We start from the raw sequence: 16965 nt of genomic DNA on the forward strand, positions 1-16965 counted from the left end.
AAATCTGGGCCTGCTATTTCAAGAAATGTATTCACTTTGGGATCCAAAGAGCCCGTGGGTGACTCTTTCAATGAAAAACCAGCAATTCCAGTGTTACCCCTGGATTTTAAGGTGATGAAAGACATTATCCTCAGCTAATTTTGAATTCTAAAACCAAAATAGAGACCACATCCACTTCAAAATACCCAAGTAATTTTATCCATTTTTAAAACCAAAAGGTTTTTAGAAGCAAAGAAAACATCATAAATGTGATTTCCACAAAATAACAGCTCGTATCTCGCAAGAAGAGAGCTCAGCTCACAAAGCTTGTAAATGAAATTTGAATTACTAACAATTTTAATGGACTTATGATTCCTGCATTCGTTACTTATTTTTCTAAGTAACACTTTCCAACATGTTAGGAACAAATCCCAATTGATGTTGCAAATTACCTTGCTGATACAATTACACTATTTACGGAGATAGTCTGGCATCAGGCTACAGGCTAGTTCTAAGAGTGACTTCGTATTTTACCTGGACACTTATCAGAACTATTTGACACATAAGATGCAATTATTAATTACTTATGTTTGCAGCTTGATATAAAGATTAGTTACCTTCCATGCTACTCTAATTAAAGGGACAGAGGAAGGATTTCATAGAACAGCACAAATAAAGCTCACTTGTCAGTTATGGCAAAAAGGGTGTATTTAAAGTACCAATTTTCTGCTTGGTCTGGGTTTAATGGATGCCTCTAAGAACTATCTTCTGCTTAAAAGACTTTCAGAGCAGATAAGAATACAGTTTGGTCTCTTTGAATACAAACAACTGTGAAAACAGCTCATTTGTCAGTGGGAAAAACTGGAGAAGATGCAGCTGGGCTGAGGATTAACTGAAAAAGTAGGAGTGACCTTTGCAACAAAAACCAGAGGAATGAAAAAAACCTACTACTACTATTAAACCACACACATCATCAAAATTGTTACTATTTCCTAATCCTCTATTATTTCCTTCAACTGAAATAAAATTAGAGCAAGCTATAAACAAACTGTAAACTGATTCTGTTTAATTGAACACATTAAAATGTAATGGGTAAGTACAGAGCCAGCCCATTCATGGCAGCTGAAGGTCTTGCTTCAGTACTACCACTGTGACAACAGTTTAGCAACACTGCTTGTAAGCAGCTTTTTATTAAGAAAATTTCATGCTACCTTATTGCATGCAGATATGCAAAATGTAAACCACACTTCAATCTGTTACTTCTTCCCATTTCAATCCAACCAATCATAATTCAGAAGGTTTCAAATTTCTTATTGCTTATTTTATATAACCACAGTAAAATTAAAGCAGCCCAATTTTACAGTCATATTTTCACAGGACTTCTATAAAATATCATCCTTGCATAAATCTTTAGACACTATCCTTTGATTAACACTAACTTTTTTTTTTAATTAGAAGATTCTACATATAATGGATTTCCCTTATCTATCATGGTTGTGTATCTTCAAAGAAGTCCCCCATATCTACTCATACACGAACTCTTGTGTATCAATCATTCCAGGCATTTTCAGCCAAATATATACTTTCATGAATCTTCTGATTTCATTCATATTTTCCTTAATTTTCATAAAAATCTAGTGATAAGTTCAACACCATTTTCATGCAACGGGGTCATCTGATGAAAAGGGAGAAGAGTTACAGAATAAAATCAAAGAACAAAATCCATTTCAAAGACTGTAATCAAAGTAGAACTGAGCTGTGCCAGACATTCAACAATTTGTCCTCTATTAATTCAAATTCTGCATTAACAGATCAGCTAGAATACTGTTCAGGCCACCCCTATAGCTCAGGTTTGTGACATTTTCTGTGTGCATACTTCAAAAAGCCTAGCAAAGAAAACTGCAGTTACAGGATGAATCCAGTTTTTAAATAAAACACCAGTGAAGTCCAATTTAAGTAAGCACTCCGCTGTTTAGGCTCTTTGGGCATGAGCCAAGAGAGCTGAAAACGAAGTTCAACCATCAAGCTGGGAGATCCCTGATTTTTCTTGTGTAGCTGGGTTGCTGACAGGCTCTGAAGAGATGCTGCACTGGCTCAGCACCCTGGGGTTATTTTTTTGTTCAGTTTCACCACCACTCCTTTTAACTATAACTGCAGATATAAAAATACAACAAATCTGGGATGACTGTCCCCAAAGTACTTGTATTTAGATTTTACCCCAGAGTTTCATAAGCTGACAGAAAGGAAAATGTATTTACATACAGATATATTTTAAGAGAAAATCATTAAACACGGGCCATTTACCCTCTCATACCTGTTTAAACAGTTGAAGATTCACAGCTGTTTCCAGGAACTGCTTAGTTGTACTGGAACGATGCTTCACAAAACTATTCTCACAGAAAGTTATAGGCTCTCCCTAAAAAATTGAAACAGAAGAAGTTAGGATGGTGAGTATAGATATATATTGTAATTCAATCCAAAAATATGTCTGCACCAAATAATTTTATATTTATTCTACCAAGACATGAGAAGATTGATAAACACATTGCTGATTTAGCAGGAAATTATTGAAACACATACCTATTTCATTTTTACACAAAACAAAGACTACAAAGTGAAACACAGTTCTGAAAAAAGTTTGAACATTAACACTTAATACAACAAAATGTATTTTCCCACATGGGAAAAGTGCACAGCCTACTGTTACCAGAACCCTTGGATGATGCAAGAAGATAAACAAGCATTCATTGAAAAGTCAGAGCTTGTTGAAAAAAACTTACTGAAAACAACACTCATTGTAAAAAAAAGAGAGGTCAATGAGAGCATTTATAAACAATCCAACTCATTCCTCTGTTATTCCCAAATTTAATTTAAAATTTGCTGTCTTCTGTGTGTGCAGACCACTGGATGTTCCTGAGGAGCATCTCCCCAGTTCTGTGATTCTTGTCCATACTTTGTGATAAGTACTTGAAGCTATTTGGCATAACTGGATAAGTAACAGAAAAAATACGACATTTGTGTGGTAATCAAGGTACACAATCAGATTTCACCATAAAGCCGAGTGAGATTTCACTCTCACCCAAGTTTACAAAGCCAAAATGATCACCAGGTTAGCAACAACTACCAAAGCTATCAAAGACAGAAAACTTGGAATGCAACAAAATGCCCCACCTAAATCTATCATTTGAAATTTTACTACCCAGAAGCTACATCTCCAGTACAGTCCCACAGCAGACTAAAAGATACCTCAGCCATTCAGAAGAGGAAAGATCAAAGGCAGCTGCTAAACTGATCTTCACAACAGATCCAACTGGCAGCCACTTTAAAGACAAATTAATTCATGGCCATGATCACCCCATCTTTGTGCTCCCAGTCCTGTTTAACTCCAATGGCAAATGGCACTTCCGGCACTTCCCCATCACTCCAGCTGACTGCAGGGAGGTGCTTCCAGAGTGTCACCAAGCACTTTGTCCGTGAGACCTAGGTGAGTTTGCTGGAGCAGCTGTAAATCATTTTCAATTGTTCCTTCCACCTCACCCTTTGTTTTTAAATGGTCCAAGTGTGACCTAAGGGACTGTTGCAGTAAAGCCACTATGATGTCATTTTAAAATCTGTTCTTATACTATCAAAAACTTCCCTCTTTTTGAGTCCTTCTTTTCAGACTCAATCTGACTCAGCAAAGTATTTAAGTTCAACAAGTTTTACATACTTACTTCTTTATGGAAGCTCTGATTTTAGAAAAGATCTCTCACTGGAAGAACTAGAAGCTTTACATTCACATAATCCTTGCCCTGTCCCAGGGTAGCTGGCATGCTCTGAGACACATACCCAGCTCAGTACAACACACAACACTGTGTCCACCAAATCTCCACAAGCACCCGTTATTCCCCCTACTCATCTCAAAATCACTGGTGAGCACTGTACATATGCAGGACATGCTGGATCTGCCAAACAGCCTGAAATGTTCGTGGTACTTTAAATAGCACTGCCTTCCTGACCCACTTTGCATGAGCTATTCTTGAGCTCCTAAAGACTCTTGTCTTAAGAAGATGACCCCAAGCTACTTAGCAAATCAATGTGCATCAAAACAAATGGAACAGTCTCCAGTGAGACATGGTGGTATAAGACATAGTGCTCCTGAGGGCAGACTCTCTTCTCAGTTCTGTTGTTCTTCCAAAAAATTTCAAGGCAGCAAATTAAAAGAGCTCCCTGTATATACATACATACACACACAAACACATCATATTTATTTAATTATTTGTTGTTGTTGTTACACAAAGAAGGCACTTCTGGAAATACAGAGGCTTTGTGGGACTGCAGCTCTGACTAGATGATGGCTCATGACATGCTAGGAAACACTACATTTAGGACTAAAGAGAGAAAATAATTTCAAAATAAACTATTTAATAAAATAAAAACTAAGGTTATGCTTCCCAGTGCCAGTCTCCCAGTTGTCTTGGGAAAGATGAAAAAAGAGAGGTTATCTCCCAGCAAGAGAGAAAACAGGCATGCTTGCTCTCCCCTTTCACACCAGCCAGGGAAGAGAGAGCAGCCAGACAGTGTTCCTGATGGCACTTCTTGTGGTGGAGCCTTCTAAGAGAACACCAGGAAATGATAGTTCAACACACATTTTTAGTGCATGGCTGTGATATTTTCCCAAATACTTTCCTTTAATCACTGGATGTTTCAGATACCTACTAAGAATGCATGCACTGGTGCATCTGTTCCCTTATCAGTACAGTTCAGACACAGAATAACCAAAGCTGTTTCTTTGCTGAAAATTCATTTAGTTCTATAAGGAGTTCACATCCAAAAGTTGTCCATGTTATTTGAACCTGCTGACTGTGAGACTGATTTAAAATTTTGAGTAGGCTTAAAGCTCCTACCTGTTCACCACACGAAAATGAGAGAATCTGTTGAAACCTGCAGAAATTCCACATTGAAGCTTTCTCAGGGTATCTTTGGTAACTTTAATGAAATTGCATTAAATAACATGATTAACTCCTAGCTCTTCTATTTGTTCAAGGCTCTCATCAACAAAATTGTTTTCGAATAAAACTTCTACAAAACTTCAAGCCTATTACTTAAAACACAAAGTCTTCCAAAGTGCTATTTAACAAGTAAATTATTGAATCACTATAAACAAAACTAGCTCTCGATGCTCTCATACATAAAGCTTGTAACACTCCTGTTTCTGCAAATACAGCTGACTACCTTTAGAAACTGAGTTTTGGAGGAATGCTGCACTGATATTTAACTACTCGACCATCAACTGGCCCCTGTTGTATTGATCTACAACGTACTTTCAAAACAAGTTCAATCAAAACCCAGTGGGGACTCTGTGCTGAAAAGCAGACAGCTAATACTCACACCAAACAATCTATGCCCAAACATGATATCTATCCTTCTAACAACAGTTGCTATAGAATTTTCTTACCCTTTCATAGCTTGCCACACACAGCAGGAATTTCTTACTCTAAGCTACATTCACATTTTAAGCAAGCTATTTATACAGACCTCAGCAGAACATGAAAACTGAGCTAAAGCAGTGTGATCATTTTAAAAGGAAAGAAAACCCCTAGATTAGAAGGTGTGTTTGTGCTTTCTAGATCTAGTGATACTTAACTTGAACAAGAAGTAAAAACACTTTTATTGTAGAAAACACTGCCTCACTTTGGCATGAAAAGACTCATACCATCTATTAGTTCTATTACAACAATTAATATCATTTCATTTTGATATTAAAATTCCTCTTTTTAAAAATCTGTCATGACATTCAGAGATAAAGGCCAAGGGATAACTGAGCATGCACTATGATTCTTCTCAGGAAGATACCATGTATAAACAAATCTCTCCAAAATGTGTAAATTTCTTGCAATCTGCCAAAAAACCCAAAAAAGATTCAGATATAATGGTATTTCTTACAGTCACAATTATACCCAAAACCAACTCCTACTAACACAGTATCTATATTCAGTAATGGACCACTAACAGTCCTTGAGAAAAATAAAACACTATGGTTTTCAACATGTAAAACAGAATTTTTATGAAAGTCAAATAGTAGTCATAACATATTACACAGGGTGGTTCTGGATGAAACACCAATTTATGTCTGCCATTTCATTACTGTTTCTGTATTCTGATGTACTTTTCATATCTAACTCTTGGGGGAAAGGTAAACAAGTCAATGCCCATTTCAAGAGATACCAGTCCTTAAAAGGTTTTGTTTTGAAACTCAATTATAATCATTCATTATCCATGCATCCTCAAATAATTCAGGTGGATTCTGAATCTCAATTTTTTTTCCAATATAAATTTTATTTATTTATTTTATTTATTGTACTATTTTGATTTATTGTATATTGACTACAACATCTGTTGGACAGCTGATGTCACTGTTTGTCAATACTGGCCCAAAGCATCCAGTTAACGTTCAATTAAAGAGAGGTCTGACAGGTTGTGCCACCTCCACCATGAAGGATCTCCTGGCCCTCCCGGAGGTCCTACTGCTGAGCATTGCAGAGCAAGCCATCAGCCTTTGTCCTTCATTTCTTCATTGCTGATGAGTGATGTTACAACCATCATAACTTGAAACAAAGCTATTCTGGATATTTTCTGGATTCATTTGTCTTAACATCAAGAGCTTCAAGGACTTTTTCCCCAAAAGAGGAGAAATTAATCTCTATCATGGTAAATATTTTTATATTCAATATTTTTCAACTCTTCCTTCATTCTCTTATCTACCAGTCCCTCCCCAGACATAGATTACTTTTTTAAGCATTCTTTACATCACGTATTATTTTATTAACTGGCCATATTGTATATGATTTATGAAAAACATGTACTAGTCTTTGCTTTCAGCTGCCCATGTACATGCAGGAAGAACATGTAAAGTAAAATAGTTGGGAAAAACACGATGTCACATATACACGATGACAAAATGACACCAACACAAATTCACAACCGCCACATTCGTGTCTACGTCCCACCTATGCCTGCAATCCTGAAACACGGAACATGCAGTATTATCCAGGAGAAATCCCCAAATGATGGACTACCAAAAGAAATTAGGAGCAACACAAGGTTCAAGGCCAAGTTGTGAGCACCTAAAGTAAACAATGTCTCAAAATGGATTGCAATCCTCTATGTGAACCAGACCATATACAAAACCATTATAATTCACCATGCCACTGATAATACTTTTTTCTGGATTATTTTTTGGTGATTTATCAAATGAAACTGAAGCAATTTTTTCAACATGCCCACCTACCATGTGTGAGGTGGATTCCTTCTGGATTAAACTAAAGCAGAATTCCAGCTAGTCATGGGTATTCAGTATTCAACACCAGACTAAAATCAGAACCACAATGAAGGTACAAATGCACACTGTGTGAATGTCAGGTCCTTAGCACTAGCTGTGCTGTTTTGCTTTACAGATTCACTCCTATTACACAATATTTGCTAATGTAATGTGTAGCATATTAAAAAGTACTCTTAACAGTTATATCAATTTGACACCTTAATTTAGTAATTATTAGATCTGAAAAAAAACTATTTCTACTTTTCTTGGAAACTTTTACTGATTAAGTGTTTTATTATCATTTAATACACACAAAAAATTATTACAAACTTTCTCTATTACATGTCATATTTCCTGTCTGTATTAGAGTAGTCAGATTTTCCATATGGTCCTTTGGAGGCCCACGAACTCCCTGCAAGGCCCCTGAAGATTCCCATTTTGCCTTTCACCAATCATTTTTTTCAATAATTGCTAGACGTTTGTCCAAGACATATTGCTATACCAGGGAGAATCTGTGCTGTGCTGCAAACAAACAGTTGCACAGAACGAGTGTTCAGTGTGATGAACAGCGTTTGGAGGGGAGAGAAGTGTTGGATGAGTACAGACACTATTAAAGCTGTTCTTTACTCAAAGTGAATATTAATGACAGTTGTTTCACATTTGAAGTTAAAATCATACAGGACACACTGTTGCAAAGAAAAATAGTTCACTTAGACATGCTTTTCAACTCTCAAGCAATTGATAACTGTCCAAATACATTATTTTACTTTTCACCAGAAGCTTTGCGATCCTCAAAAGTGGACCCCAAAACATCTCAGTTCTTGATTTTGAAAATATGATAAGCTTATTTATAGCAAAAGTATTGCAAATCTGTATGGAAAATTTTTTCATTTAAGTATTGCCCCTACAAAATTTTCTACACAAATACTACTTGAGCTCCTGAAAGTATGTAAATAAAGTCCATAGCAGTGCTTTAAATTACCTTATTAGACCTGGCACCACAGACTCCAAAACAAAGGGAAATATTTTTGCAATAGCAGTTATCAAGCTTTGATACTGCTGAAAATAGGCCTACTACAGGCAAATGTGATTTGATTTTTTTCAGCTTTCCAATTCAGAGGAAAAGGCAAATGCAGAATGAGCTGAATAATCATGTGAAAATCCTCTTAATTCCTACTAATACAGAGAAATTCAAATTTTCTTTCACAACAAAAATTCTGTGAAATACTGAATTAGTTAAGATTATGTGAACACAGCTCAAAATAACAGTTACAAGGGGTTTTTACTTATTTTTAAATATGCTTTGTCTTTGAACAAGTTGATATCAATCCAAGATATGCTAGTATTTGCCAGCAGACTTCTGCCTGCAAAGATATTCTGAAATAATGTGTCTTTAAAAAAAAATAATCAGGCCACAATGGTTTCATAAATATCTTCTCTTATATGCAATCAGTGGAGCCAAAAAAAGATAAATCTGCAAAAGAAAATAATGCAGAAAGACTTCAAAGGTCATTTTGACAAATGTTTGCCAGTTGAAATGATCCATAGTGCACTGTTTCCAATACAGTGCAAATGTAGATATCTCGGATATGCCAACAGCTAAACTGAAATAAAATGGAAATCAGTTAAAAGGAGAGCTCATTTCAAAAGAGATGCTAACCAGGATGCTAAAGAACTTGCACACTCAGTTCCACAGTTATCAAAACAAAGGACTGACTGACGATTATTTCTGGTCAGAACAGAGCTAAGGACATCAAGCAGACTGACATCCTTCTGTTTGCACATACCCAGTGTAGACTAAGACACCTTTTGACTTAACAGCTCTTCCTGCAAGCTGCCATGAGTTGGCATGGACTAGTGCCCTCACCTTTAGACTAAGGAGCGAATTAGATGCAGGTGGTGGCACTACGGAATAAAGGACAACTATCTGTTTTGTTGAAATTATCTGCTTTACTGAAACAAGCAGTGTGTTGAAATCCAGTGATTTCTAAAACAGATGCAGCCCTTCCAATATGGAATGCAAAGGGGCTTTCCATATCATAAGAGAACTGCTAAACACAAACACCTGAACTAAACCTGTACACAACACTTCATGCCTGCATGGGTTACCCTTCCTCTCAGTAACAGTGGCTCTCAGCGGCACAGACAGCAAAATGCTCATGGCAAAAAGGACTGCCTGGAAGGGAACCACTTGGGGAGAAGGAAGACCCAAGTGCCAAGCTGTATTTTGAAGTTCCCTCCAGAAAAAGCCCTCATCTGGAATTAATTAATGATTATCCTATCCACTTCCATCATGGAATACCATAGATCCTTAGAGTGCTCTTCTCACCCCCAAACAAATATCCACCCATGTTCCACACACGCACCATCTTTACAAACTTGACTCCTCAAGTGAGGACGATTTCTCCTATCAAATATCCATATTTATCTGAATCCATCAGACAGCCAAACACTGTATCCTCAGAATCCAATTCAGCCAATGCCATCTCAGTGCATTTGATCAAATCAACTACTACCAGTAGTTTGCAAGAAAAATAATCTGGACTGATAGATGAAATTATTCTCTAAGTTTTTTCTGATAAATTATTTTATCTCCAACAAGCTCAATATGTGCCACCCTCATTATTTAGAAATTATGAAAGCCCATAAAACATTAATCAACTGACTACCAGCAAAATGTCAGAAATACAGATTCTGAGGTTCTGATGAGATTAAATGGGTTTCATATCTCCTAAGTGTAATCAAGGTAAGTGTATAATAGAAGAGATGCATGTTTGACTCTATGTATGTGGCTTCTGCTAGGAAAGAAGCTTCTGCCCTCCAACACAGCAAAACCTTTGGAAAAATGATGGAGTCTGAAAGGCACAGCCCCTTCAGTTCTTCACCACATTAAACCAGGTGAGCCAATTGTAAGTAGCTTCATTAATACAATCTGACTTTATACTAAACAGAGAATAAAACTGATAAAACAAGTAAGAAAATAGCTGATGAGTATTTATTTTTCAGTACAACTCACTGTCAAGAGATGGTGGTATCTTCCAGTTCCTTAGCACAGAGTAAGATTTAAAACAGCCTGTTCCAGACTGGGATAAAACATTTCAAATTTTCCTTGAGAGAATGAGACCATGCTCTTAAAAATTCAGGGAAAAAAGCAACAGGGAAGCCATCTTACTGGTTTGTATCTCAGTGCATCTCTGTAGGATCCAAAGAGTGCTGCCTGTGCCCGAAGGAAGGCCTTGGCCACTCCGTCGCCCGTAGCTGTCGACTGCTTTTTCAGTTTATTTTTCAAGGCCGAGACCTGCGTGACAGAGTGGAACAGTTAAATTAACACCTCAGAAATTGGTACAGCAAGGTATGAACCCAATCAGCAGGCAAACCAGAGTGTCTATAGGTCAGCCAAAAATTCATCCTCCTCCTTGATAGCTTATCTTTTTAACTGCAAAGAGCACCTGCTGGTCTGTTAATTGAAATGAAGGCAGGGGATGATGGTAGAGTACAAATGCAGATTGGTTTATGCTCTCTTTTTTTTTTTCCCAAGGCCTCTTGACATAAATAAGCTTAATTATTTTACAGTTAAATGCATGTGAGTCACATTTTTGCAGATTTTTTTTCCAGCATAACATGCATTTACTTGTTTGAATGTAGACAGTTGGATCATTTTTATTTAAGCTATGAAGGTTTATTTTTAAGGACTCTTAATGGTCACTCACTATTCAGTGTCAAGGAGTATCTCTTATTTTAGGTCAAATTCCTATCTTACATCATTTCTCATGCACCATGGGAGTACCTGCTACCACAGTCAAATAGCTGAGAAAGGTTTTCGTAAATTCAGTGTTACACTGCCTCTAGAATTGTCCTTGAAGATAAAACATGTGAAAGGGAAGAAAATAAAAAAAATAATTAGGAAGGGCCGCCAGGTTAAAAGAAAAAAAAAAGTAAGAAAAAAAGACCATTCTGATTATAGTGGTTGACTTCTTTTAAGGAGGTTTGTCTTTTTTTACTTGGCAAATAACAACCACTGGTTAGACAGAATTAGAGGGGAAAAAAAAAAAAAGGAAAGGGGGAAATTTTAATTTAAATAACTGTTCCTTGGACATACTTTGGAGGAAAATCATATAATTCTGGAATTATTACAAGATACGTGGAATTCTATCCAGATATAGTCTATACTCTCCTAATTTCCATCACGAGGGACACCTGGAAAGTAAGTCAACTCTATTTACATAGAATACACATTTCTACATCCCTTTGTATTGCAACATACCCAACAAAGCATTATTTAAGTCCCTAAATGAAGTAACATTCGGAGTTACTCTTTAAACAGGATATTATAAATACAAATTTATCACCAAAACAGCTTTCATTCTTTTGGAAATATATGCAAGAATGAGTATCTTTTTGTTTCTTTATGCAAGAGTCCTGACTGCTCTTGTAGATGATGATTTTAATTGAAGTGTCAACCTAATTAACAACTAAACTTTGAATAATGCTAATGAGAACTGAACATGGCATCAGAGAAAAGACCAGCTCTACAGGTGATAAACCTTCACAGTAGTGACATTTTCCAGTGTAAAGTCACAGTTACTGTGATCTGATCAAAGAGAGAGACCCCCATTGGGTCCAATTATAACTATAGTTTTGAAAAAAAATTATTGAGTTATGATGTTCATAATCTATGCAGAAAGGCCTTTACAGTATAGGTCTTTTCCCCATAGTTGTGATCTTTTCAATTTATATCCAAGCTCTACAGATCTAGATAAAAGTTTAGAGCCTGATTCGTTTAGCCCATGGAAAGCACACACCAAGGCTCATTTATGGTTTTGCCTTCCACCTCAAAAGGAAAAAAAGTACAAGTCTGAGTACAGCAACTGGTTAAGAAGTTCAAGGCTGAAAAAATAAATGCATGTCTTGGTTTTGTGGTTTGTTTTTTTTTCTTTTGATCTGTATTGTATGATTATTTTATACTTGTAAAAAGTAAGATTTCATTTTGGGGAAAACAAATGCATACAAGGAAGATCTGCCCACAGACAGTAGCACAGTTTGACTAAAATAAAAACAATTAACATGAAGTCAAAAAAGAATTGTCAATGTTAAAATTTTGTCTCTGACATGACAGGCAAAGCATCTTCTAAATATAAGGGAGGGAAAAGGTAGAAAAGTATCCACATTCTTTTAAATCTACATTCTTCTAAATTATACCTTATGATTTTGGAGAAATTATGGCAAACGATAAGACAGGGTAAGAGAAGAAAGGGGGTAAAGATAATGCAGAGCAGAGGGATTACACGACCAAGAGAGGAATGTGAAAGAAAAAGGTGTTTTCTATTTTCCTGTGCTCTGGCAGACCCTAAGCACCCTATTGTAAGCTTGATTAACAGGATGCTTTAGGCAATGTGTTAAAAAGAACACTAGAAAGCAACTAGTCTGCTGCTTGGCTGCCATATCGGTGTGTTACTAGCTCAGCAATATTAAGAACCTCCAATGGGCTGGCAGTTCGGAGGCAGGGTCTCTGGACAGATGCACATTTTTGTGCTTCTGTCCTGGAGGGAGTTTGAGCCTCAGAAAGGCAATGCTGGAGTTCAAAGAAAGCTCCTCCAACTCCTGCTTCTCTCAGGGGGCAATGCTGAAAGGCAGGAAGAGCTCTATCAGATTATCCTGCAGAAGAACCAGGAGCACAGCGCTCTTAAGAAGAAGCCTGCAGAGATCATGTGAGCCACAGCCCTGATTTGCCTGCTGTCCCAAGTGGAACCCTGGCTGCAGCACACTTGAAGTGTCCTTGGGACCAGCTTTGGCTTCCTCCAAGCTGAGGCCAGCAAACAGGCGAGCACAGGACAGCGCTTACTCAGGGCTCAGCCCAGCCACACTTGGCTAGGCTGATGTCAAAATCTCCCTGTCCCACATTTGAATCAAAGGCAGAGTGATAAGAGTGATAAAGCAGTTATTACAGCCAGAAGAGCAGCTATAGGTAAGAGCCAGGGTGCACTGAACCCTCTGGAAAGACTTGGTGCACAGCAGGATTGTGACTGCTTAGATCCATGCACCTCAGACCAAGGAAATGTGAGACCCCTTGGAGTGACATCATTCATAGCACTTAAAATAATTTGAAAGTTACAGAATTCTGACATCAAGCCAAAAAAATACCAAGCAGCATCTGTATCAAAATCTTTTCCTCATACACATTTTAATCCATCTACCTATTTACGATTAAGAATGCCAATTTTTTTTCTTTGTATCTCTTTTGCAGAAATAAACTTTTACAAAGTTTGAAATTGAAGAACCGCAAACAACAAACTGCAGGGGTTAGAATGCTGTTAAAATTTATTTCTGAAAGACACCAGTGATTGGCTGCAGAAATGGTATTATTAATTTACACTAGAAGCAAACTGTTTTTATCTTCTCCTAGCAACAGCTTCTCATAGGAAGGTGACTTCATTGGACTGCTAAACACTGCCAGTGAAGAGCAATCAGAGCTTCAGGGAAGGTTTAAATCAGTACAATAGTTTTTTGGAGATACAGATGAGACTGATATGTAATTAAGTGCATCTAAAATGTAGAAACATACTGTGTTGGTCATTAAAACAAAAAGTATCATTCATTTAAATGGTCACCATACGGCCTTTCTAGGACTCCTAAAATCTAAATATCTGATAGAAAGGAAACATGACTAATATCTCTTCAGTATCCATGTGAGTAGAAGAATCACATAAAATTAAAAAATAAGTTAATAAGATCACATAGCTATTAATCAAAGTCTTTGTTCCTGCAAAAACTCAAACACACATACAAATTAAAGCACATATAGAAGAATTATATTTGTATACTATTATTGTCTGAGAAATACAGAACCATGCACTGGAGTTTCAAATGACTATTAGATCTCTGAAAAAAATATATTCAGATACTCCTCTGGTTTCAGCAACACTTGTTATGTTCTAAACTACTTTTTGCTGTTCTCCATCAGATGATACCACTATAAAAGTAAGTGGAAGCTTACTCTCAAAAACAAGAAAGTGCGAGAAGATCACAAAGAAAAGAAAACAAAAAACCTCAAACTAGAGTCTCACATTTAAATCCATATTGCTAGTAAAGGGCTTCTATGTATATTATCTACACACAGAGGATTTAAGCATCTCAGGGAGACCTCCAGCATTTAATCACAATTTCCTCATTTAGACAAAAACAACTACTTAAATGCAAATGTTTTCAAAACTAGTTGCACTTTTGGATTTCATATTCTAGCTTCTAAAACTATATCAAAGTTCAACAGAATCTCAGCTCTAAGAATTTGTTCACAATAAACAGTTGCCTCATAACACTGCAAACACTACTGACCACTCTGAGTTTCTAAAATATATTAGTAATATTTTTGGCTATTTTCTGATGGAAAAAACCATCGTAAATTATGCTATTTATATTTTGCAAAAGATCTTTTTAATTGCACTCTTATACATTGACCTTAATTTCTTTATAATACCATTAATCATCATATTTTAAGAAATAATTTGCACTCCCAGTAATTGCTGTATAAAGTAACCAATTTTCTACATGAATTACAGCCTACTTCTCAAATGCTACTTTTAGAACAGTAATGTTCACATGTCAAATTTATGGTGTAAAAATCTTCTGACTTTAGGAATCTCAAAACTAAAGCTCTAAACCCCAGTTTAGATTCTGTATTGCATCACAGTGTATAGGTACCAGGCGGTACAAACACTACACATCTTTCAACAGCTCTGTAGCTTTCGCAGTTGACAATATTTAACAACCACAGAAGATGCTAAAAGCCTCTAAATTCGATTGTTTTCTGAAGATCATACTTATAAAAGTTCTGCTCAGTCTATGATTTCAAGTCAGTAAGACTTGGTTGCTAAAAGTGATGCTGCCAATTCTGCAAGCTGTTTGGGGAAGTGTTCACATCTGAGCAAAGGAGAAGTCTTTCTGTCAGAGTTGAGTGCAAACAGGTATTGCAGGGTCAGGCCCAAAATTTATAAATTTCAGTCTATGATCACTAATGTTCTTCTAATGTCTGACATTATTAAAGTGCTGATCTCAGTATTATTATATTAGGAAATTTACTCCCAGAGTAGTAGCTCCTTACTTTCTTTTTTTTTTTTCAATTAAAAAATAATAGACAAATTCACAGTGAAATGATGAAATGTAAAAACAAGCTTTCTTGTCAGAAGAGCGAAAAAAGAGGGGCTTTCCCCCTTCTAAGAAAACAAAGGATTCCTGAAAGTCTTGCCCTGATTTATTCTTCCAATTTTAAATACCTTAGGAGTAGCGGAACTGCTACTGGCATGGTAGTATTTCTAACAGTCAATAAATCTAAAATATTATGTGTGAATATTGGAATGAAGCCATTAAGAAGATTACAGCATGCAACGCAGCAGAGGGTCCTCATGAAAAAAGGACTGGTAATTCAGGACAACTGTGACCACTGACCTTTGAACAGTCAAGACCACTGGTCAGTCTGACAGAATAATAGAGTTCACATGCATAGAAAGTCATCTAGCCTGTAACTATAATTTAAATGCTTAAGTGAATGATTTAAAAATGCCTTTAAATCTCAGTTAATTTATTATACAGTTTATTAGACAATGCCATAGAATAATGTTTCTTTCAATCTTAAATTTATCACGAAAAAATTCACAATCAGAGCATATACACATGGGCAAACCATTAAATACCTATGCTGTGAGGACATCATCAGGCTTATTGATCAAGAAAATAATTACTCTGCTCCCTCTGGACACAAGAAACAGTTTTAGAAAACTTGGAAAATAATGCATTTCTTTTGTTAGACTGTTAACCAACCTGGAATCAATTTTTGAAACGGACAGTAAGACTACAGCTGCTTTTATATTTTCAGTTCTTCATTCTATTTTAATGCCTTTCAGAGGTACTCATTCTATTTTTTCATCAGAAGTTTTACTACTTTTTATTTATGCTTATGAGGTTTCTCTATATAAGTTAAAATGCTTCACACATGTATCTTTGACATTCCCTTTAACATTTTAAGCCTGACTTACTATTTTGACTCTATACTCCTCTGTCTTATACTTTTTCCCTAAGATATCAGCAGCTGTACTGCCCCTCATGAATGCAAAGGAAGGACAAGCATTTTGTCACCTTATGAACCAAACACAGCCCTGTGACTTTTGTTTCCAGGTTTTCCTACTATAATTGTATATGCATTCCATCAAAATGTTTAATTTAATTGCCTTACAGATTGAAGTGAAGGAAGAGATGGGATTACTCAAAAGCTTCAGTATAAAATCCTCAAGTTCTGCAAGTATATTTTGCATAGAACAGTGTTCTTTTTTGTTCTATATTAGATATGGAAAAGATATTATAAGTCTAGTCTGCAGTCTGTACACTTGGATAACCTACTTTAAGATTTGTAGTAATAACATGCATATATTATGGGAGAAAATACACTTCGAGAAGTATGAAGATGTGTTCCTATTTCCTTCATGCTAGCCTACTTATTTAGAGATCATTTTGATATGCACCTGTGAAACACATAATAAGTACCTCTTTTATTGCACAAAGATCCATTTTGGCTGTTTGAAGGACCTCCAGCTACAACTCCAGTATCTCATGGAATATGATGCCTCATTCTCAATTCGACATCCAGCTATTATTTGGCATACAGACCTTCATGGCATTATAACATCAACCTTATT

At 36.3% G+C, this 16965-nt stretch overlaps 1 protein-coding gene across 3 annotated transcripts in view; it reads right to left on the reverse strand.

Annotated features, from left to right (window-relative positions):
- The window catches only part of DENND1B (DENN domain containing 1B), a 165643-nt gene that overhangs the window by 31698 nt on the left and 116980 nt on the right, over window positions 1–16965 (reverse strand). For all 3 annotated transcript variants that reach the window (XM_042029911.1, XM_042029910.1, XM_042029909.1), the window contains 2 exons: window positions 10452–10577; window positions 2294–2395 (listed from right to left, as the gene is read on the reverse strand). In XM_042029911.1, the coding sequence (XP_041885845.1) occupies window positions 2294–2395; window positions 10452–10577 (228 nt within the window). The remainder of the gene's footprint in view (window positions 1–2293; window positions 2396–10451; window positions 10578–16965) is intronic.

The sequence above is a fragment of the Corvus kubaryi genome, unplaced genomic scaffold (genome assembly GCF_017639235.1).
Source record: "Corvus kubaryi isolate FWS band 111438036 unplaced genomic scaffold, C.kubaryi_AGA036_p1.0 37334, whole genome shotgun sequence".
NCBI classification, from domain to species: Eukaryota; Metazoa; Chordata; class Aves; order Passeriformes; family Corvidae; genus Corvus; species Corvus kubaryi.